This window comes from Drosophila virilis, chromosome 3, assembly GCF_030788295.1.
Source record: "Drosophila virilis strain 15010-1051.87 chromosome 3, Dvir_AGI_RSII-ME, whole genome shotgun sequence".
Taxonomy (NCBI): domain Eukaryota; kingdom Metazoa; phylum Arthropoda; class Insecta; order Diptera; family Drosophilidae; genus Drosophila; species Drosophila virilis.
The window spans coordinates 23,390,613-23,415,109 of NC_091545.1; the positions used below are offsets into that span (position 1 = coordinate 23,390,613).

Genomic DNA, 24,497 nt, shown 5'->3' on the forward strand with positions numbered 1-24,497 from the left:
AGAGCTTTCTTTTGTCGCGCTCGCACTTCCACGAAATTTCAGGAAACTTCAAAACAAACTCATGATGTCTTTATTGCGCTTGTTATTATTTATTTCTACACATTTCTTTGCGCCACTTTTTCAACTACTTCTCCCCCCCCCCTCCCCCCCTCCACCGGCCCTTTGGTGTATTTTGTTTTTATTACATTTCGTTGAATTTCTTCTTTCTACGCCCGCTAGCTTATTTTCGGCGTCTCTTTTTTTGTGTGTCTCTTTCTGCGCTTTTCGATCATTTTGTAAACAACTTACGCAAGCAACAACAACAACAACAATAACAACGGCAACAACAACAATGGCAATTGTGTCGCTTATTTGATTTTACGTAAATCGACGCATTGCTGTGAATCACCCAACTAACAAACGAAAGTAGGCCTACCTCACCCTGTCCCCCCCTATAACCCGCTCTCTCCCCCACCCCTTGTACTCTTCCGTTTCTCGACGTTTCGTTCGGTGCATTGAACTCTTCTTGTTGTTGTTGTTGTTTGGCTCAGCAAAAGCCCAGAGAAAACATAAACAAAATGTTGTTGTTGTTTCTTTCTTTCTTTTTATTTATGTTTTTTATTGCCTTAGTTTTTGTTTGCTCAACAACTCGACTGACAATTAGCGCCTCGCCGTAATACGGGAAGTCTCCTCGGGCCCATAACACTAGCATGGCATATAAATAATAACAATAATAATAATAATAACAATGCAAACAATTGCTACTCAATTTCTCATTAGAGAAAGCCCGTGTAGGCCAACCCAGGAGGAAGGGGGACAGTTGGGCTTGCGGCTGTCAAACTGTCAGCACGAATTGAGGTTAGAGCCGAACTCGAGTCCCGCCAAGTGAAAGTGAAATGTTGCCGAAGACTTGTTAATTGGCTTTTAATTGTTGAAAAATATTATGCGTTATTATTATGGCACAGTCGACGGCTTTTCGAATGGTAACACCGTCAAAAGTGTGACCAAGAATCAGGCTTGCTTTTTCCATTTATACCAAAAGGTGGCTTTATATTAACATACATCTATATTAGGTACTTTCTTTAAGCGTTTTATTTGGCCAACATCTTGGTCGAATATTCCAGTTTCCAGTTTTTCCGATGCGTCGCTCTTGCGCAATACTGCCCAACACTGCTTTGCCCTACACAACACTGTGTCCAACACTTCTCCAACACGCACGAAAATTTCTGCCCAAAATGCGGCGCAACTTTCACTTTTACTTTCGTAGCGAGAAATGTGCGTGCCAAATGTGAGGCAACAACAGCAACAACAACAGCAACAACAACAACAACAACAACTTTAACATAATAATAAAGCGTCGCTTCGTTTCGCTTATATTATTTAATTATTTTGTTGGTTTTATTGTTTGGTTTTGCGTTGTCGTCATTGTTTGTTTTTTTGGCCTCATTTCGAAGTTGGAGTTCAACGACCGTCTGTTTGTCAATGTTGTTGTTGCTGCTGTTGCTGAGTTATGGCTCCTTTTTGTGCTTCCTCTTCTTGCTCTAGTGGTTTCTTTATAACGTGCGAAATACGCTGAACTGTTGCTTCCGCCGCATTAGTTTGCATTCAATTTGAATAATCAAATGACTCAAATCTCTGACTCAGGCACAAAGTTGCCCTCAATAAATCAGAAGTGTTTCAATTTGGATTGAATGCATCGCCATGAATCATCCGTGGAGCAACTGCAGCAACCGAACCAACTGTCCCTGACATAGCTCCTGCCACACGTTGACTACGTGACTCCATGCGCTAGCCGCAATTCCGATTTGCATTGTATTTATGTATGTCTATCTCTCTCTGTTTGGGTCGAGACAGGGCCAGCGTAGTCGTAAATGAAGCGAGCGTAAACACGTAAATGACAACAAATTGTATTTTAACGGCTCGTCAAACAAATCTCATTACAAAGCTGCCTTCAAATGAAATGGGAGCTGCCTTCATGTCGCCGCAGTCGCTGTCATGCCGGGCGTATGCGTGATACGCTTCTTGGCGCCATCCACGGTAAAATGCTGCAAATTGTTGCAAAAAGCTCGCCAAAGCTTCGTTTGGGCGCGCTCTTAAGTTGCGGCAAACTCAACACAGTGTGTTGAAAAGCTTTGCAGCATTAAGAGCGCATGCAAGAGAGCATGCGCCAAAGAGCGCAAAAGTTGCAACGTGCTCTTATTTTCTAGTTGTTTGCTTTTGGCGCCACGAGCATTGAACTTTTGTTGCGCCAGATGTTGAGATAACGATAAAGCGCTGCTCAAGAGCTTGTTGCAAGCTTATCAGCGCTTGAAGCTTATCAGTTCTTGAACTTGCAACGGCTACAACTGCTACAGCTTGTGTGTTTAGCATACGAATTGCAGCTAAGCAAGTTTAATTATAATTTAACAAATATCTTAAATATAAGTTATAAACAAAGCAATTGTTTCACTATAATTAAACTCATTTGGTTCTATGACTAACCCGCCAGTTCTTATCAGAATTTGACGCTCGACGCAGTTGTTTTCTGGTTTGTTGGCCCCTTCCAATTACTCACGGAGCTTTGTCAACGCTCTCTTGCACGCGTTCGTTCGCTCTCTCTCGCTCGCTCTCTCTCTCTCTCTCTGAGTCAGCTCTCTTTGGAACTTTGCGTTGGTCGTTGGCTCTGCCGCTTTTTTGTGCTGTGAACGGTGGCGGCTTTTTCAGTTGCTTTTTCCGTTTCTGTTTCTGTTGTTGCTCGACTCGTCTCAGTCTCGGTCTCAGTCTCGCAGCTACCTTTGGGTATATTCGTAACGTGCTTTGCTTTTTACAGTTAGTCGCGTTCGAGACCTTGTCGAGTTTTGTCATGTTAGCGAATTATTTCAATAAAAGTCCAAAATACACTCTACCACGATTTATGTGTATTTCAACGTTCTATTAACCGTCTCTTAAACAATTACAACTAATTTAATTCAATGAAATTAAACAAATATGCATATTGCAAATATAATTACAAATATGCAACTCTGTTAACGTGAAGAAAAGTCGACCTGTCTCAAATCTCAAGTTCCAGTCCCAGCTTCCACCCGAAACACGTTTGTTGGATTACGCGGTAAACCAAAAGAAGTTCAAACCACAAATTGAAAATATAAATCAATTCTGCAACTGCAAAAGTTCAGCGAAAGAAATTCCAAAAATTATTCTTATAACAAAATATTTACAAGAAAAGTTAAATCTGAAAAAAAAAACCAAGCAAAGAAAGTTCCTGCATTGAAAAAAAAAAAAAAATATATATATATATATATAGATTATATACGTGTATGTTTAGAAAATATTAAGTGAAAATATTAAAAGAAATTTGTACAAAACAAATCAAGCAAAGGAAACAGAAATATTTTTGCAATTACCTGTGGAGCACCTGAGCTACAAGTTGAAAGTTGAAAGAATATATAACTAAAACAAATTCACCAGTTACCCCAAAAAGAAATACTTAACCAAAGTTAAACAAAAGCATAAATTGTGTGTGCCAAAATAAAAACCAAAAGGAAATTTAATGAATATTCCAAACGTTATTTAAATGCGCCCCAGTGTGCAGCAAAACGAGAATCTTGAATCTCTCAGTGGGTGTGTGCCAACTCTGTGAATGCAACCAGCCCAGAGCATAACCAAATCAAATTAAACAAGCCCCAATACAAAACAACACACAGCTTAAAATGGGCGAAGAACTACCAATATTGAAAGGCATACTCAAAGGCAATGTCAACTATCACAATGCGCGTAAGTTGACAAAAAATTAGCTCAAAGTACTCACTCGAAACTCCAAGCGGGTCCAACTGGGTCGTCGTTCGCTTTCGGTAGCCCGTCGCAGCGCAGAACAACGGGCAAATGCAGTTATGAGCAGCCCAGCAGCTAGCCAGTGCATGATTAAATACGTGTAATAATAAGCACTATTTACATGGGCACGCCACAGCTTTGATTTTGATTTGTTTACATTTTGTTAACATGCTTTTTTTTTTCAAGCAACAGCAACTAACTCTTAAAGCGCCATTGAAGTGTTGACCTCGTTTCTGAACGCACACAAAAATAGTGTTTTTTTTTCTCTTCTACTATTCTTCAACTATTTTTTGTTTCTTATGTTTTGTTTGCGCGGCCGCGGAAGAGCTTTTAACTTGAAATGAAACTCTGGCAGCGACGCAGTCGACATGCGACGGCGTTGCCCACTTGTGCGACTTTTGCTATTTTCTAAAAAGCAACAACAACAACAGAAACAACGGCAAACAACGAAAGCTGCCTCTCTTCATGTTTGACCAACTTTGCAGCGTCGAAAGTAGACGCAGGCGTCGCTGCTGCTGTTGGCGCAGGCGTCGCTCGCTCGCTCCAATTTCTACGCGCAGTCGCAGCTGCGTTCATTTTCCATTTCGTTTGACCTGAATTTCGCTGCCAGCCAACTGGGTCAGTCAGTCATTCAGTCAGTCAGTCAGTCAGTCAGTCAGTCAAGCGATTTCTCGGCTGCTGCGCGGCTGCTGTGGAAAAAGTAGTGAAAAATCTGCAAAGCCTCGTTTGGTCTCTGCCAGTTGCTGCTGCCGCTGCTGTTGTTGTTGTTGTTGTTGCTTTTGCTGTTTCACTTTTGTTACCGATTTTGTTGTTGTGTGCCAGTTATTTGCGGCAACTGAGTGAAATTGTAGAAATTGCATTGACATTGAAAAGTTGGCCAGCATTTGTTTTGGGAAATGAATAGTTCAGGCCTAAATATCGCAGCTAATCACGGCAAGGTATTCAAATTAGTTTGATTAATGATTAGCTTAAGTCCTCGGGCAATTTGCAGAAAATGTGCTGTCTAACAAGAAGCAGAGAGATTAAGAGAGAGATTGATTGAAAGAAAGAGCGCAGTTAACAGTGGGAGCTTGCCAATTGGAATTGGCTGCAATTAGATTCTAATCAGCAAAAACTCAAATTTATGTTAAAAATAGTAAAAGCATTTAATTTAAATGCTAGAAAAAATGTAAAATAATTTGAAATTAACTCTCAATATAGGTGAAAGTATATTTTTGTACTTAAATTATCTATTTATCAAGCACACTTTCTGGAAGTTCTAATTAGCGAGTGTTCACTGTAATTGCTTGCTGCACAGAGTATAGCAGCTTGTTAGTTTGGCCTATGAACAAATGGATAAGTCTGCATTTACTGGGCTGAGCTCAGCTTAACCCACTTCAAACACTTCACTCAATTAGCGGCTGCAACTTTGACAGCTTTTTTGGCCCAGACTCTGGCCCAAACGCCGATCGCTGATCTGCAAAACGTGACCAGAAACGTGTCTGCGCTAGCTTGGTGAAATGTGAAAGTTCACCCACATACAAATTCGTTAGTGCAAATTAAAATCTACAAACTGACAAAAGAAAAAGAAAAAAGAGAAAGTGTAGCAAGCGTCAAGAACGAGTCCAAAAAAAAAAAAAAAAAACGAAAAATGAAAAAAGAGTTGAACGACAGCTGAGCGCAGGCAATGACCCAGTTGGAAGGGCAGCGTCTGTCGAGTGGAGGGCGCGGGGCACGGGGCGTTGCTGGCCATAAATTACAGGGCCAGCGCCTGTGTACAGTGAGCTCTCTGTACAGGTATGACAAGCGCTTCCTGCGTGACAAACAGAACAACAGCTGCTCCTTGCACCTGTTCGCCGAAGTGTGACACCTTTGTATATACATAAGCTCCTACATATATATATATATATATATAAGACTTGTAGCTGTGCGTGTTATTAATTTGCCCCCTCTTCTGCTTCTTTCCTCCCGTTGCAGCTGTGCGCTTTGGTCGCGTGCCCAAGCGAGAGAAGGCGCGCATTTTGGCCGCCATGCAGCAGAGCACACAGAATCGCGGCCAGCAGCGCGCCCTGGCCACCGAATTGGACGATCAGCCACGCCTACTGGCCGCCGTGCTGCGCGCCCATCTGGAGACATGCGAGTTCACCAAGGAGAAGGTCTCGGCGATGCGACAGCGCGCCAGAGACTGCCCATCGTACTCAATGCCAACCTTGCTGGTAAGTGAAAGCCCATCTTAAAGTCCAATTGGTATAGAAATATCCAATTAGATTATGTATTTCCCGATCCCATTGCATAGAGTGTAGTTTAGAGGCAAATGTTGTGGCAAAAGGTTGTCGCGTAGGCGAGTGTCAAGCACATTTCCGGGGCACATTTATTGGCATGCACAGATCAACAACAACAAGCTAGTTGCTGGCGCGCGTTACTCATACGCCAAGGTGAACCAGTTTGCATGATTCTAAACCAGGAAATCAACGGCATCGCACGTAGACGCGTCTACACACACACACACACACACACACACACACACACACACACTGTTCTGCTATGCGGCAAGACCTCCACCTCCGGCATGGCCAGAGACAGAGTTAGCCACAGCCATAGCCATAGATGGGGGCATTGAAGCGTCGCGCTTTGGGGTCAAGTTCTTGATGGCCCTAAAACGTTTGTTGTTGTTTCTGCTCTTTCGACTTTGGCCAAAAGCTGTCAATGTCAAATGCGACTGACGGACTGACAAACATATGATAAATGGGTTGTAAATTCTGTCATTGACTCGATTCGAATGTTGGCCTAACTGCTTACAACTGACGTCATTGTTCAGGTGCGGGTGCTTCACACAGACAGGCACAGATACTTGGGCTGGGCTCACAGAGATCTGGCAAGGCCATCAATGATAGAGCCGGGCTGCATTACGACTGGGAATATCCCAATTCAAATTGCATATTGCTGGAATTTCTCGCTCACGAGCGTCGCCTGTCTATTTCCAGCAAGGCGGGGTACTTTTCTATTTTTCAAAGTGTAATCGCCACATTTGTGGTCCCCATATAGCAAAGCCCCAAAGCGTTATCGAACTGGACGATAAGGAAACCAAAAAACCTAAGCGAAGCGTGTTCCGACAATAACAAAATACATTTCCGAAGCTCAAGGTCAAGCGTAGCGTCATTATTAATGGAACACACACACACACACACACATGCACACTGCGAAGAGAGTGGGAAAGAGATGGCGAGCATGGCATAGAAGGGGCGAAAGTGTTCAGATAGTCAAGCACATGTGGCGGCTGTTTAAATAGATTCGAATTAAACATTAACATAATCAGACGCAGGGAAGGGAGGTTGTGAGCGTCTTTCTATTTGTTATTGGCTAATTATCAGGCAGTTGCGTTAATGAGCATGCGATAAGGTGCGCGGCCAGAGAGCGCGATAGTAAACAAAGCATTTCCATTGTCAAAGTCAAGTGCAAGGCTCTAGCAGCGACAGCAATGACTATGTAAGAGCTTTTTACATAGCCAAAGAGAGTCCAAAAACGATCAGACAACGTGTGAGCGGCAGTGGGAGAGGGAGAGGGAGTGTGAGAGAGACGCGTCGCTGCCAAAAGAATAATTTGCACATGTCTGCAGCGTAGTATAATCACACACACACACACACACACACACACGCACACACTTAGAACGCTCGCATGCGAGTCGCGAGACGACCTTGTGGCGAGTTATTTTTTAACCTTGGAATGAATGAAATAGTTGTGCCTGTGTGTTGCTTTTTTTTTGCGCATGTTCGTGTGTATGTATGCATGTAGTTGATATGGCTATTATATATAGAACTACTTACGTATGTATGTACGTATATGAGTAAGCAATAATACTTACATAATAATATACATATAAAAATTATACAAATATGCATAGTGCTAGGCACAGGCGGGCAACGAGGGGCTCGCAAATGTTAATGTAAATGTCATCAGCATGAGGAAGCGAATGCAAAAGGCAGACCCCAACGACTGGCACAACGGCACTTTTTACGACAAGCGCCGCCAAAGAGAGAACGTACAACTAAAATGCCAACAACAATTAGCACAACAACAAGCGTTATTAGTGATTTGTAATGCGAGCGAGCGAGAGCGAGAGCAAGAGCAAGCGCTGGCAAGCGAGGCTGTGCCAAAAGCGAGGGTGCGAGGGTGCGAGCGAGATGGCGAGCACAACGACGCAGTTCATTTGAATAAGTCAGGTGGTTATATTGCAATATATGCAATGCTTATAAGGAAGCGCCAGCCGCGCATTCTATGCAAAGTTCTATTGAGTTATGACTGCACATGAGACAAGGCGGAAGCGCAGTGTTGCAAAATACAAAACTAATAATATGTATAGCAATTTCTATATTGTTGATTAGACTTGGGCTTGTATCAGCTACAAGAATTCTAGGAATTATTTTGGCAGCCAAAAATTTAAATTGAAGGTCTTGTGATACGCATGACGGGCAGCATACAAGATGTGGGGGGATCTAACAGCAAGGGGGTTTTAGTCATAAAGAGAGCACACACACACACACACACACACATGCGCTCACAGGCAATTAGTATTTTCGCAAACTATTTCCGCTTTTGCGCAAATGAAACGCAAATACAACAAGAAATATATTTTTATAAAATGATACGAATCCCATGCCGAAGGCGACGTCGACGACGACGACGACGCCGACGCCGACGCCGACGTCAAAGTGCCGGCAAAAGGTGCAGAAAATAGAAAAGAAATGTCTTATCGTTGTTGTTGTGCCGGTTGCCGGCATATTGTTGTTGCTTTTGCTTGCACTTGGCGAAGGCCAACATCGCGTTGTGGCGGAGAAGGGGGAGGGGGCGACTATGGATGGGCCGGCATTTTGGGGCGCGAAATTTTCAAGGTTAATCAGACAAATTCAGAGGAAGTCTTCGACGTGTGCTCTTTGAAACAGAACGATTGTTGTACAGTTATAAACACACACACACACACACACACACACACACACACACACATACATAAACATATGTACGAATCTGTGTGCAATGAAACATAATTTATAAATTAAGAATCAAGAGCAACAAGGCTGCCAGATGACATCTGGCGGGGGAGTGGGAGAGCGAGTGGGAGGGGGCGCCTGTGATTGGCACGTTCGCGTTTGTCTGGCGCGTGCATGTAATTCGAAACCCGGAAAGCGAACTAGCGAAATAACATGAACAGTGTTTGCAATAGACAGAACAACAGCAGCAAGAGGGTCAGAAACAGTAAGCACACCCCACCACACCCCTCAGCCCGCAGCCCAACCCGCTCACACACACTCGCACACCCGCACACCCGTTGCACCGACGACAATCTAAAAGCCCAGCCGGCACACGCGCAGGCGAATAGAAAAAAAAAAATAAATATAACAGCGACAACAACTAGCCGGAACCTTGAACTCTGGTTCGTCGACCTTGGTGCTAATGTCAGCGACAGGCGACGAAAGCACAAAGCAACGGGGAGAAGAAAAAAAATAACAGAACACAGCACAGAATAGTCAAAGTATGCGAGAGAGTTGGATAGTGCGAGAGAGAGTGAGCGAGAGAGCGAGGGAGCGAGGGAGCGCGGGAGCGAGAGAGGCAGAACCGCCCCTAGAAACTAAAAACTAACCAGCGCGCGCGCTGACGTCGACTCTGAGCTTTTGTAATAAAAAAGCTTCCAGCGAACGTATGAGGAAATGCGACGTTTGACGACAGTTGGGCAAGAGCTAGCTGTGCGAGGGGTGGCTGTGGGGGGCTGAGTGTGCGACTGGGGGCGTGCGGAAGTACTAATAGTTATGATTATTGATTGCAGTTGGAGGTGGGGGTGGAGGTGGAGGTGGAGGCCAGGCGGTTCGGTGACCTTCGCGTGAATAGTGCCTATAAAATGCCGATGACGATGTGGGAAATGCAACAGTTTGCCTTGCCGCATTCTAAGCAATTAAGTCGCCACGGGGGGCAAGCTACAGTAAACACAGCCTAAACTAGAACTAGTGTCGGTATTAATGCTTGGCCAGCTTGCCTACGTTTTAAAAGTGAAAAGTTAATCCAGTTCTTAGTATGGAATATATATACCCGAAACAACATAGGAACCATATCCTATCCCTTCTAAAAATATAACAAAAAATCAAAAAGTGAAATGGAACAGCCATAGACCATCAACAATACTCATACATGCACATTCCCACATACACTATTCTCGGATTTGAACCATCATCTTCTAAAAATTTAACTACAAATCAACAACCCAGGACAATACAATATCCCATCAGCATCTATACACATTCATACACATCTATATACAAACAAACTCATACATTCATACACTATCTGGGGATTTGAACCAGCACCCACCAAACAGGAACACTTCGCTATTGAAGCTAGTGCTTTTCTAAGATTCTTAATGGAAAAGTTATTGTAGGATCTATACACCAAGCATGCACATCCATACACATCCATATACACTTATATACTGTCCAGAGATTTGAACAATCCAAGGCAATACAACATGAATACATTCATGAATTCATTAATACACATTCATACACAGTCCTGCGAGTTGAACCAGCATCTTCTAAAAGTTAATTATCAAATTATCCACTCGGGACAATACAACATCCATTCATCAACATACACACTCATCCACATTCATACACATGCATGTTCATCCACATATTCATACACAAGCTTTGGATTTGAACCTGTACCCTTCAAAAAGTGGGAAAAAGCTAAGAGTGGGAGAAAGCTAAGAGCTGGCCATATGACACACCCGCCTAGGATTTGAACCAGCTGCCTACTTAGACCAATGGCATTTTGGCGATATAATTGTAGCTTGTAAAAACTTGAAAAGGAACACATAATTAAGCCCTCGCATTTTATTCTCCTTTCATTGAAGGCCTGTCCGCTCAATCCCGCGCCCGAACTGCAGTCCGAACAGGAGTTCTCGCAGCGCTTCGCGCATGTCATACGCGGGGTCATTGACTTTGCGGGCATGATACCCGGCTTCCAGTTGCTCACCCAGGACGACAAGTTCACGCTGCTGAAGGCGGGCCTCTTCGACGCGCTGTTCGTGCGGCTAATTTGCATGTTCGACTCGTCGATCAACTCGATCATCTGCCTGAACGGGCAGGTGATGCGCCGCGATGCCATCCAGAACGGGGCGAATGCCCGCTTCCTGGTGGATTCGACGTTCAACTTTGCGGAGCGCATGAACTCGATGAATCTGACAGACGCCGAGATCGGACTCTTCTGCGCCATTGTGCTGATCACGCCGGATCGTCCCGGTCTGCGCAACCTGGAGCTCATCGAGAAGATGTACAGCCGCCTGAAGGGCTGTCTGCAGTGTATCGTCTCCCAGAATCGACCCGATCAGCCCGACTTTCTGGCCAAGCTGCTCGACACAATGCCCGATCTGCGCACCCTCAGCACCCTGCACACCGAGAAGCTTGTCGTGTTCCGCACCGAGCACAAGGAGCTGCTGCGCCAGCAAATGTGGAGCATGGAGGACGGCGATGCGGCCAGCAAGAGCCCTGCCGCCAGCTGGGACGCCATGGACGTCGAGGCGGCCAAGAGCCCGCTGGGCTCCGTCTCCAGCACAGAGTCGGCCGACCTGGACTATGGCACACCCAGCAGCACACAGCTACAGCAGCAGCAGCCGCAGCAACAGCAGCAACAGGCTGCCACAACGCCCCAGTCCCATCATGGTGCGCCCTCGGCGCTGGCCAGCTCCGCGCCGCTGCTCGCCGCAACGCTCTCCGGCGGCTGTCCGCTGCGCAATCGCGCCAATTCGGGCTCTAGCGGGGACTCCGGTGCTGCCGACCTGGACATTGTCGGCTCGCATGCGCATCTCACTCAGAACGGTCTGACAATCACGCCCATTGTCCGCCACCAGCAACAGCCCCAGCCCCAGCCGCAACAGCAGCAGCAGGTGAATCACCATCAGCAGCATCCCCAGCTGCACCATCACTTGACCTCGGGCGCCACACGTTACCGCAAGTTGGACTCGCCCACAGATTCGGGCATCGAGTCGGGCAATGAGAAGAACGAGTGCAAGGCGGTCAGCTCCGGCGGCAGCAGCTCCTGCTCCAGTCCGCGCTCCAGCGTCGATGATGCCCTCGACTGCAGCGATGCCGCTCAGGCGGCCACAGCGGCGGGCGTTGCTCAGCTGAGCGTCTCCGTGTCGCCCGTACGCTCGCCCCAGCCCTCGAGCAGCGCCAACCTGAAGCGCCAGATAGTCGAGGACATGCCGGTGCTGAAGCGCGTGCTTCAGGCGCCGCCGCTCTACGATACCAACTCGCTGATGGACGAGGCCTACAAGCCGCACAAAAAGTTCCGGGCGCTGCGTCATCGTGAGTTCGAGACCGCCGAGGCCGATGCCAGCAGCTCGACCAGCATGCCGGCGCACAGTCCGCGCCAGAGCCCCACGCCCCACTCCGCCCACATCAGTGTAGTGCAGACGCCCCCACCAGCCGGAGCAGCAGCAGCAACAGCATCTGCAGCGGCGGCCAACAGTCAACTGCACATGCATCTGACGCGCAGCAGTCCCAGCCAGCAGCAGCAGCAGCAGCAGCAACAACATCAACAACAACAACAACAACACCAGCAGCAGCAGCAGCAGCAGCTGGGCTCAATGGCCAGCACACACTCGGTCCTGGCCAAGTCCCTGATGGCCGAGCCGCGCATGACGCCCGAGCAGATGAAGCGCTCGGACATCATTCAGAACTATTTGATGCGCGAGCCGGCGACAGCGGCCAGCAGCACAACGGGCGGCGGACGCAGTCCGAGCAGCCATTGCCCATCGCCCTCGACCAGCTCCCCGCCGCCGCCGCCCCAGCAGCAGCTGCAGCAGCAGCAGGCGCGTTGGGCCACCACCAGCTGCCAGCAGCGACAGCAGTCCGTCTCGCCGCACAGCAACGGCAGCAGTTCCAGCTCCAGCTCCAGCTCCTCATCCAGCTCAACCTCCAGCAGCAGCAGCGGCAGCGGCAGCGGCAGCAGCAGTTGTCAGTATTTCCAGTCGCCGCACTCGACCAGCAGCAGCAGCAGCAACTCGGCCTCCTCGAGCGCGGCCACGTCGACGTGCATTGTGGCGGCGCCGCCGCGTGCCTCGCCCATGATCGAGCTGCAGGTGGACATTGCTGATCCTGCCCAGCCGCTGAATCTGTCCAAGAAGTCGCCGACGCCGCCGCCAAGTAAGTTGCATGCGCTTGTCGCTGCTGCCAATGCTGTGCAGCGTTATCCAACACTGTCCGCCGATGTGACGGTCACCGCTGCCAGCAGTCCGGCTGTCTCTGCTGCCACGCCCAGCGGCACACCGCCCACCAGTAGCAGCAGCAGCAGCAGCAGCAGCAGCAGCAGCGGCAGCGGCAGCAGCAGCACGCCCAGCGGTCTGCCGGCCGTGCACAAAGTCATGTTGGAGGCGTAAGCGCCGCTCCGGAGCTGAGCTGATCTGAGCTGAGAGACTGAAGCGCGGGGCGTGGTCGAACTTTCCTTAACACTGCAGCAGCCACGCCCCAGCCCCCCATCCCCATCCGCTAAAGGGGCAGAGAGACCACACAAAAGAAAACGTAATTTGATGCGGCGCAAAAAAAAACAACAAATCCCACAAAAAGAAAGCCAGCAAAAAAAAATATAAAAAAAAAAAAACAAACAAATTTAATTAAATTATTTTAACTTTAAAAGAAATTCACAAACAACAAGAAAAAAAAAACAAAAACAATGAGCAAGTGTACAAAGTTTCAAAATGCATGCAATTTAAATGTTTAAACTAAAAGTTATTAACTAAAAAAGAAAAATGAAAAAGAAAAAAAAAACAACAAATTTGGACGCAGCTGCGTCGAGGTATTAAAATGTGGGCAAAGGCAACAATGCATATAAACCATATATATTTTTAGCAGTAACAAATGCAACAACAACAACAACAATAAAAAAATAAGAAGATGATGAAGAAGAGGAAGAAGAACAACAACAACAACAGACACACACACACAAATGAAAATCATGATATTTTCCGAAAGGTTTCCCTTTGCAGTCGCCAAAATGCTTTTCAAATTGATTTGTCACACGTTTTCTATTTTCTATTTTCTAAGCAAGTCTTTGCTTTTCTTTGCTTCTCTTTTCTTTTCAATTTTCCGATGCTTCTTTTTAATTGTTTTTTTAGTTTTAAGCACTTGTTGTACATACTATTGAAATAATATTTACATTTTAATTATAATTACTATTATTATTATTATTATTATTATTATTATAACTATTATTATTATTATTATTATATTATTATTATTAATATTATTATGTAGGCAAGCAAAGCGTTCAACTACTTGCTTTTTAAAAATGTTTTTTGAAAAAACTGCAAATTTAAATCAAATTTTTTTTTGTCTAATTCTTTGAATACCCCAAAAGAATATTAAAAAAAATTGTGTGAACTTTTTTTTTTGCGATCTCCGTTAACAAAAGCTGTTTTTTGACATGAGAACATGCGCGAGAAATTCAACTAAATTTAAGTTAAAAATTCAGTTTTTTTGAATTACAAAAGTTTAAGATCATAAGCGTTTAACTTTATTGTTTTCTAATTTTAAAAACAAAAAAAAAAAAAACAAAAAAACTGAAGAAAAACCCAACAAAAAATACATATACTTATACATATATGAAAAATGAAATCAAACAAGAAAAAAAAAAACATAAAATAAATAAATACAAGAAATGCTTGAAGAGTTTTAGCAGCAAAAACCCAACGTTAAACATATTTGTTGTGTACATAGTTAAATGTTAAATTAACGTATTTAAAATATAAAATAAAAAATATGCTTAAACAATTCAATGTTTAATTGGCGTCAAAATACAGAAAAAAAAAAACAACAACAAAACTTAGCAGCTGATTAAAACTCTGCAAAAAAATACAAAAAACACAAAAAAAAATAAGAAGAAGAAGAATATTGATATAAATATTATTTAAAAGTAATATATACACTTGCGGTAGCAAAAAACTATTACATTAATTATACATATTATAATTATGCAGTACTATTATGATTATTCTAATTCTTATGATTAATTAATTACTATTTCTTGTGGTAAGCAACAAAAAACCAACAACAACAACAAAAAACAAAGAAAAAAAACAAACACCGGCGCAGAAATTTGTATGTCAAATCAATAAAAGAAAAATTGTTTTAAAAAAAATATAAGAAAAATCCTTAGTTCTTATTATTTCACTTTTACTTTGGCTTTTCAGTTTTTCAGTTCCATTTTTTATTTATTTATCTATTTAGATCAAGATATGGCAAGCTCTTGAGCTGCCGGTTGAAACAAAATTCCGGAATTTGACAGTAGCTTTCATTTTTTAACTACCGCTTTGAATACTATTTGTAATTAATTTCCAATTTTTGCAAATCGTATTGTATGTACTTATATATATGTATATCAATTTGAAAAAAAAAAACAAAAGAAAAATGAAAATGAAAAAAAAAATATTGTTTTGGTATTTGAATTGAAGAGATTGACAGATGAATACAATAAGCATAAATTTATGAAATCTAAAATACATACAAAATACATATACATATACATATAATAAATATATTCTTTTAAAATTTATGCAAGAAGAAGCATCGTCGAATATTAGCAGGAGCAGGAGCAGAAGAAGGTTATAACAAAAACCATAAATAAAATATCACACTTCAATAATAATATATATAAATATATATATACATACATACATATATGTACATACCTATGTATGTAACAATTTTTTGCGTGTGTGTGTGTGTAAAATTGTCCGTAATTTTTAGCAAGCAAGTAAAAAATGACAAGAACAAAAACGATGGAAAACAAAACACAAAAAAAAGTTATGTATTAAAAAACGGAATATTTTATGTATTAAAAAAACAACACACACACTTTGTAGTGCACACAGCAGCCAGCCTGTGTCTGGGTAACTGTTAGTGTTAGTCTGTGTGTGTGTGTGTGTGTGTATGTGAGTGTGTGCATGCGTGTGTCTATCGTTAGGGATAGGGTATTCTGAGGAGAAAGCAGGAAGCAGCGACAACTGAAACAATGAAATTGCGACAATTAAGCGTATAATTAACAAAACGTAAATGTTAAACATAAACTCCAACCGAGAGAAACATAATATATATCTATATATATATATATATATGGAACGATACTTGGCAGAACGAGTATATATATGTACATACATACATAGTACATATATTTTCATCAGTCACAAAACAATTATTGTGAATTGAGCCAATAACAGTTTTTAAAGACAAAGAGCAAAGTACATGCACATCGGGCAGGTATATTAATAGAGGTGTATCTGGAATCTGACAAAGAGCAACTCCACACACAAAAGAACGAAATTTGTATTTGTGAAATAAAATAATAATGCAGTTTGTTTTAAAACCAGAATGGAATATGTGAATAAAATATGAAAATAAGTATTTAAAATATATCAACAGAAATTACAAAAAAAAAAAAAACAAAACCAAACGAATTTTTCATATCAAGTATAATTTTGTATTTCGGTAGTATGTGTCATATCCTCTACATTAATAGGGCTTCGGCTGCTGGCGCTTCTTCTTCTACTTGTGCTTCTTCTTCTTCTCCGTTGGCGATAATTTTCAATGTCGCCGCCTGCATGTGCTTTGGTATTTTGCCCGTGACCTTGAGCGATAAGTGTCGCAAAATGAATTTGGCGAAATAATGAAATAAGCGTCGGCTCGTCGACGGAGGGACGCGTCTAGAGGGTGAACGCTCGGAGCGTGAGAGTGCCTCGTGTAGATAACAGACAGTCAGATAGCGCCAGGCCCGGCTGGATACGGGCAGGGGGAAAATGGGCAAAGTGGGCGCTTACATACATACATATACATATTCTTATTTTAAATAACGGGCGCACAGTGATCGCGGGGTAGTGAGAGGGGTGATGCGAGTGAGGGGGAGAGGGAAAGATGGGGAAATTTGTTATCTTCAAAGTCAATGTCAAAACTGAGGCCAAGGGAGCTGGAGATAAATGCAGAGTGAGATACCAGCATAGATAAGGTGACAACAGGCAGACAGTGCAACCACTTTTCAAACTGTACTACGCGGCGTATGTGTAATATATGAAGAATAACCGCAGAAAGCTGTTGGAAAATCGATTGGCGACTAGTCGATAACAAAGCGAGCTAGAGTCTACATTTGAACTAAGAATTAACATAAAAGCAACGCCTCTCTATGCGATTTTCACAAATTCAAATCAAGTCTAGAGATTCTAATGTTAGCAGAGATAACCAGATCGAGTGAGATGAGAAAGGGCAGAGTGATAAAGGGATGAAAAGGAAAAGGCAAAGTGAATTATTTGAAACTTAAAGGTGTGTATAGGAAATTCCTCTTATTTAAATACACATCTCATTAGTTGGGAATCTCAAAATATGTATTGCCTTGTGGAAAAAGCCTACAGATTTAGCCATCCCCCCTCTGGGCTGTCAATATAAATGCAATGATTTCTGAGGCAATAAAACCTATCAATTTGTTATATGCGTAGGTTCTCGAATGTCATGCGAATACAAATGTGTCCGGGTGTACCTTAGACCTGGGTACAGGGTATCATCTGATCGAGTAAATATGTGCTTGTTTCATTTCAAATTTCCTGCGATATATGTATATATAGTATTTTTGTTGGTTGATTCTTATATTTTTTGCGTATTTCACCTTGAAATCAAACGAGCCTCAAATAAATTAATGCACACAACGCGCGCAAATTCCACGACAACAAATAAAAATACAAATACAACAACAAGTTATACAATACGCCTGTGTGTGTATGTGTATATATGTATATATGTATTTAGAAACAAGAACAAATACCGGGAAAAACAACAACAACAACATTTCAAGGTTAACTGATTAGACGAAATTAGCAAAGTTCTAGCAGATGATTGAACGAGCCAACAGAGCGGGAACAGAACAGTGTAAAGGAGCGGGGTACAATGAAGTGCTGCAGGGGGGGAGTGGCCGATGAGAGCACGCGCTAAATAAAAGACCCACGCAACGCGTTTGCGTACGGTGCGTGTGCGTAGCTCGGCAAGCCGAATCGTTCCCGAAGTAGTCAACGCCAAACCCGAAGTGAGGCCCGTCAAACTCACGCACACGCATGTTGGACTTCCCCGCCGCCCTGCCCACCCTGGCCGCATCTATGGAGTCCCGCAGCGAAACGCTATCCAACACGTCAGATCCAGTCATAATCTGCGTTTTATTATTTAAAAATTTAATTAAAATTGAATCCAATAGATACTTTTTTGGAGCTGGTTAATATTTTATTAACATAAGTTATTATTGGTCTCATTTTGGGCTTAAGTCTCTTATAAAAAGGTTTGAAGAATGTTCAAAAATGACATAATGTATAACTTTTACACTCTATGGTAGGCCTCTGCCATATCTTGCGCAAAACTAGCCTCTGTTCGATTATTCCAAATCCAAATTTAGTTTATTTGTCAATATAAATCTGTATAACTTTGATATTTATAGAAAACTGCAACAGGATGCAAATAAAATAAAGCTCTGCTCGTTTTTGGCCAAAATGAATCAAAGGTAATTTAACAACTCGGCCATAAGGCAGAAAACATAATAATGAGAAAATCAACAACAACGAGAGTGCAATAAAAAGATTAAATTGGACTATAAACAAAAAAGTTGCTCGTTTTTGGAATAAGGTAAATACAATAAAACAAACACACATTTACACATGCATATACGTAAATATGTGAGTACATGCAATACAACATTTCACACAAAGCACAAAGCACACACACACAAACACACAAATGCAAACAAATACAAAGCGAAATGCGCTTGACATTGAACTTGAACTGCAGTGCAGTCGATGACGATGATAGCGGCTGCGACAGCGACAGCGACGCCGACAGCGACGTCGACGTCGCTGATAGCAGAATCAACGACAGCGACAACGGCTGCTGTTATTGTTGTTGTTGCTGTTGTTGTCGTAGGCGCTTTGCTGTCGTCGTCGATGATGAGGCAGCTGCTCTGATGAGCAACTGAAATGGTAAAAACTCAAGTAAATATGTGAGAAAACAATCACAACAACAATAGCAACAACAACACAGGAGAATTACCTTTAGACAGTAATTGAATTTACAAAAGCTCTAGGTAAAAAGTTTAGCTGGAAGTCCATTAATCGAGAGTGCTTGACTAGTAGGCACCGTCTGTCCCGATTAGAACTCAGCATATACAAATAGATAAATTAAACGAATGTGTATAAAATAAACCTTATTTTATACCCAAATATATGCTAGAGCCTTTTATACTTTTGTCACGAATCATGTAACCCATAGAAGATAACGTCTTGGGCCAGACAAATTACAAATGCATGTAGGTTCACATACTTGCATGTATGTATGTATGTAACTATGTGTATGCCTTTGTTGTGTTTCTTTTTACCAAAAGGAGACCCAGTCTACTTACCACTAATCTGCAAATTAAAATTTTAAAAAGCCTTACTATGCGATTCTCATGGATTCAAAATAAGGCTTGGAGCGTTTTGTGCTTTGCTTAAAGTACTTCATAAACAAATTGTGTTGCATGTTTGCTTAGTTTTATCTCTGCTCTTATTCTCTCTCTCTCTCTCTTTCTCTCTCTCTTCCTCTCCTTCTTTAACTTGATTTTTCTCTTTCTCCTGCTATTGTTCTTAATCCGCTCTCTACTTCTACTTTTTTTTAGTAATGTGCATTAAAGACTGCTCCCTTTAACAAAATTGTGGCATAAATAATGGATATTTGGGTAAGTGCTTATGTAAATAAAAATAAATAAGTATTTAAGCAATTTAGACAGGGCACAGGTTATCTCCCTACCATATATATATATAGCTTAACGCTGAAAGATCCGCTTTCAAAAAAGCTTCTATATGTGAAATCAGCGTTGGCTAAAATAACAAATATATAAACAATCAAATGGATCACTATCTGCATATATATGCAAATGATTAAACTATTCCGGATTTCTGAAATATATAGTGAAATAGAATTTTAGTTGCAGCTGCTAGTGAGCTGCTATTCGGGGCGTATGAGTAATATTCGCTGTAGAAATCTATTGGGCGCCAAGTTGCAGAGAAAACTCATGACTCACGTTAGAATAAATATATATGCATATAGAACGTCTGTACGTATCAACAAATTAACAGCTGAACATGACAAAGGGACTTTTTCTCTATAAGCATTTATGCGGAGTCCCCCTAGGGTATTTTGAATGGTCAAAACAATAATCCATCTGCATGGAAATGGGAATAAGGAAGTTTGTAAGCACAGATCTGGCAGAATAATAATTTACGAAAGTTGTCGTGACATACGATTTGATTGCCCATCTGTGAGTGTGGCGAACCTATGTGCAGCAATATATTTATATGTGGTAAAGTGGACTTGTCCTTAACCCTTTATTGGCCCCAAAGGACAGGCTAATAAACGGCCAACATGTCGTTAGTTTGATGAGGCGTAAAACGGCAAAGTAAGACGCAAAACAACAGCCAAAGGACGAATTTAAAATACACTTACTAAGTTGTTCAGAATAAAACGAAGCTCAACTTGTGTATTTTAAGAAATAGTTGGAAGTCCTTTGTAGATTTTTCAGATGTTTTTGTAAGCCTAACATAATCTAATCTCTTGCTGTAGAGTATTAACAAGTCAGTGTTCGCACTTTGGTTAGACGCCTGAAAATATGCTAAGGGGGCAAATTGCGTGCGTTTGAGGGTTGTTTGGCTGTCTGCTGGCATTGGCAGCTGCCAAGGTCACATTGACAAGTGTTGCACGCGCCTGCGATTGACAAAATGTGTAGGGGCTGGCAAGAGGGAGGGTGAGGTGGGCGAGGAGGTTGGCTTGTGTGGGGCAATGCGTGTGCTCTGCGCTTGGCACTTGCCGTTTGTATTGCGCTCGTTCTTGTTTGCGTTTACCTTCTTCCTTTTGCTTTTCACTTGATTACAGACACGCGCCTGTCACATACACACACATACACCCACACACACACACAGAAAGACACACACAGGCACACACACAGTTGTCTCAAAGTCGGAGTCTGTTTGTTTGCGCCAAAGTGATTTTTGGTCTTAAGCAGATTTATTTAGAGAAATTTCTCGATTTGTTTGTTTTCTTTGTCAACAGCAGAATATGCAAAATCTCGACGGAATGTCTGTTGGCCGTTTCGTTCACATAAATTTGGTGCGAATGTTGCGATACTTCTAAATAAATCCGAGGCATGGTCAATTATATAAAATATATTATAATATCAATATTTCTTTTAGCACTTTATTTAATTTCATTTCCAGAATATTCACTTGCATATTTGTCTTATTGCCGATCAGTTTTCATTGGGTCCACTTACGGGCCTAAACAAACTTTTTGCCGGGCCATCAAATTGCCAACAAGTAGCACAAATTTCGCAGTTCAACAAATCTCCTTCAGAAAGGTCAAAAGCGAGTCCCAGCAGCATCCAGGGGATGATGAGCTGCTGTCGACGACGACGCGTGTGCTGTATTGAAATGTCCTTGACAATAACATTGGATGCCTTTAGCCGGTGCTGACCTGGGTGGGCCTCCCGAATGTGGCGCGTGCGAAGTCACCTTATGCAGCGTATTATGAGCGTGGGAGTACTTGTGCCGGGCATGCTTCATGTGGGCACACATTCGGGATTCGGGCTACGCATGTCTCCACCGACCCAGCACCTGCTCCTGCTCCTTCTCTTCTTCTCCATCCGCTCCTGTTGCTTTTCTGCTGCTGAAACTGGAGATGCTTCACGTGGGCAGAGCATACGCATGGCACCTGCCCCTGCTCCGCTGCCCGCTTTCCGTTCCTGCTGCTCTTCTTCTGTGCTTCTGGAATTGGAGGCTGCAGGTAAAGTCACGCAACTGAGTTTCCGCTCCTGAAAGAAGTTGAGCTAATTGAGTTTCATCTTAGCAAGTGAACAACCCTCGAGGGCTGGTTGAATCAGCCAACTAATTTTACAATTATTAGGCAAATATGGGTGCAACAGTATATAATACACACCCCCTCCCACTCCCAGCCTTCGGCACACATTGGTTCTGGTGGGCGCCAAGGCAAACAACCGCACAAAATACACGCGCGCTAACCCCACAAGCCAATAACCTGGAGCCATTTTTCTATTTACACAATTACACAAAAAAATATACATATATATATTTACCCTGCTCGGCCCCAGCCCCTTCTAGCCTAGAACCAACCCCCAACCAGACAAAAGCCAAAAAATAGGAGCGCAACGAAATTGCGTCGAAAATGTTTTTGGCGCACATTTGGCTCGTTTACTGTGGCGGGAGGGCGGAGGGGTTAACTGAAGGGAGGCAACTTTTACCAAAATTGTATTTTGTTTCGCCTGACGGCTTCAGGCCAACCAAAGCTCCACGCCATCCCCAATGTGAGTGGGGTGCCTCTGCTTCTTCTCTTTATTTGGGCTAACATTCAAGGTCAAAGTTAAGAGCTAGCCCTAAAAACAAAAGCAAAATATGTACATTCAGACGCGTAGCACACTTTGAATACGCTTTCCGGCAATTCGAGGACAATTGAAAATTACCGAATTATTGCAGTATGGAGTAGTATATATATATTATATGTGTATATAGATCTTATACATTTTCTTCTTTCCCTAACTGTATTCAATTCAAGTCTAATAGTTAATCGACCCTCTGTACTTAGGGTATACATTTCTAAATAGGCGCTCAATGCGCCGAATCTGCCTGCGTTTGTTTTAGCCTGTGAGGCCCGGGACGACCACCGCCTTCTTTGACAACCGACCCGAATCGCTCGAAGCGACCCGCACAAATACTTTTTGATTCAAAATTGTCGCTGTCAGTTGACCTAAATCAGAACAGTGCTCAGCAAAAATATCTAAAAGGTCGACATTTTGTTTAATTGTCCAATTAAAATCAAGAAATGTTCACAGCCAGCACCATTTTAAGTGCTGCTACTGACGTGGGAGCTACTCAAAGTTTCAATAGGCCGATACGTATTCATGTTTGACTACAAGTTGGCCAAATCCTAGCTCTAACCACATCAAACATGGCACTCACAGTTCTACAAATTTGAGCTGGAGCGTCTACCAATTATGTTTAGATACGTTCAATTGATGGGGTACAATTTATTTTGGAGTTTTAGAGCTAAGTGTTTCACAAAAGCTCCTGATTTTTAAACAAGTAGTTATAATAAGTCATACTATAATTAAATTGGAGTTCCAGGCCTTAGTCGCTTTATTCAATATTCTTAATATAACTGATCTTAAATAATAATTTTAAATTGAAAGTAAACTAAACATGTAAAGATTTAATATTTAAGATCTTTAAACGTAGCTACAAAATTCTGATTTTGATGAAGTTAAATTGAATTGACTTCAGCTTAATTTATTAAGGTTTATTGAAAGAGGTGAATGTTGGGTTGCTTCTGAAGTGGCTTTGTATATTTCCTAGTTATTCTAGCATTCTCGACTAAATTATTCTTTTGTTAATACAAGGGCGTATGCCTGATAGCATAGGATCTCTACTGTCGATTTGAGAAGTCTCTTAGGGTTCTCTTCCGAACTGACTTTGCATATTACCTAGGCAAGTATTCTTGACTAAAGTATCTTTATTTGTGAATATAAATAGCGTATTCGTGATAGCTTGACACAATGTGCATTGTCACGAATCCCGCAGAAAGACGGATCTGGCTTCGACTTCGTGTCCGCGGCTGTTGGGACAGCTGTTCAGAGCCTTGAGTGATGGCAAAAGCCGCACAATAAATGCGCCTAAAGCGCACTTCAAGGACTGCTCGCGGTTGTGGTGGGCGTGTACACGGGCCCAGTCGAGTACTTAAGTGTCTGGTCATAAGCAGCTTGAGTTTTTGAGCAAACTCAGCAAATGTGGCAGCTACTGTGGCAGATGTTGTTGCGTCTCGCCAACTGGCCGCTCGCCATATGCAATTGCGGCCTGGCATTGGGTCTACGCATTGCTGCCTATGAAAATGGAGCAGAAAAACTCAATAATGTACAAGTTTAATGCCGCTTTGTGTGGCGCGACTGAGGGCAATCGATTATGGCACATGGCAAAATATAGTTTCATAATCCAGCCCAGTCGGAGCGTCGATCGATGCGATATGTTAAGCGAATCGAATTACGAATGAAATGTAATTTTATTATATAAACAGAACAGAGCTTGCCACGTTTGTCAGCAGCCACGAAAAGCTGTGGAATTACGTTTCATAAATATTTATACATGTTCTAGATATTTATACGGTCCGAGGGTTCTGATTACTGCGACTCGAGCGTCAAGAACAAATGCTGATGATGTCGATATAGTTGAAGGCAACTGCTGGCATTGGGAATCAAAATGATTGCGGAGGCGTCAGATTGTTTACCATTCGCGCCCTCACAAACCAGACACATGATGAACGCCAATTTTAAATACTGTCAAGGTTACTTTTAGTATAAAACATTCGGGGAAGCAAGTGGGAACAATCTCTCTTTCTCGCCATCTTCCAACCAAAACATTAAAATAAACTAGATCGCCGACTGGCTGTATACGAAAATCTGTATACCGAATTTGCTGCCGTTCTTTTTTTTAGTCTTTTAAATCAATATTTATCGATCATCAGAATCAATTCGATTTAATATCAGTAATTATCGATTATCAAAATTGCTGTTGTGAGTCGTCATCAATTTTTCTGTTTGGTAAACATTTAACTTGCCGTTTGTCTATAACA

At 42.5% G+C, this 24,497-nt stretch overlaps 1 protein-coding gene across 5 annotated transcripts in view; it reads left to right on the plus strand.

Annotated features, from left to right (window-relative positions):
- Positions 1-14,523, plus strand: part of Eip75B (Ecdysone-induced protein 75B) — a 105,981-nt gene extending 91,458 nt beyond the window's left edge. For 4 of the 5 annotated variants that reach the window (XM_015176028.3, XM_070208607.1, XM_015176031.3 and 1 more), the window contains 2 exons: positions 5,746-5,984; positions 10,667-14,523. In XM_015176028.3, coding sequence (XP_015031514.2) covers positions 5,746-5,984; positions 10,667-13,192 — 2,765 coding nt within the window. In that variant the 3' untranslated portion in view covers positions 13,193-14,523. Of the gene's footprint in view, positions 1-2,686; positions 3,733-5,745; positions 5,985-10,666 lie in introns of those variants that run through there. The other variant, XM_015176030.3, reaches the window with a different exon arrangement.
- Positions 14,524-24,497: the final 9,974 nt, after the last annotated feature.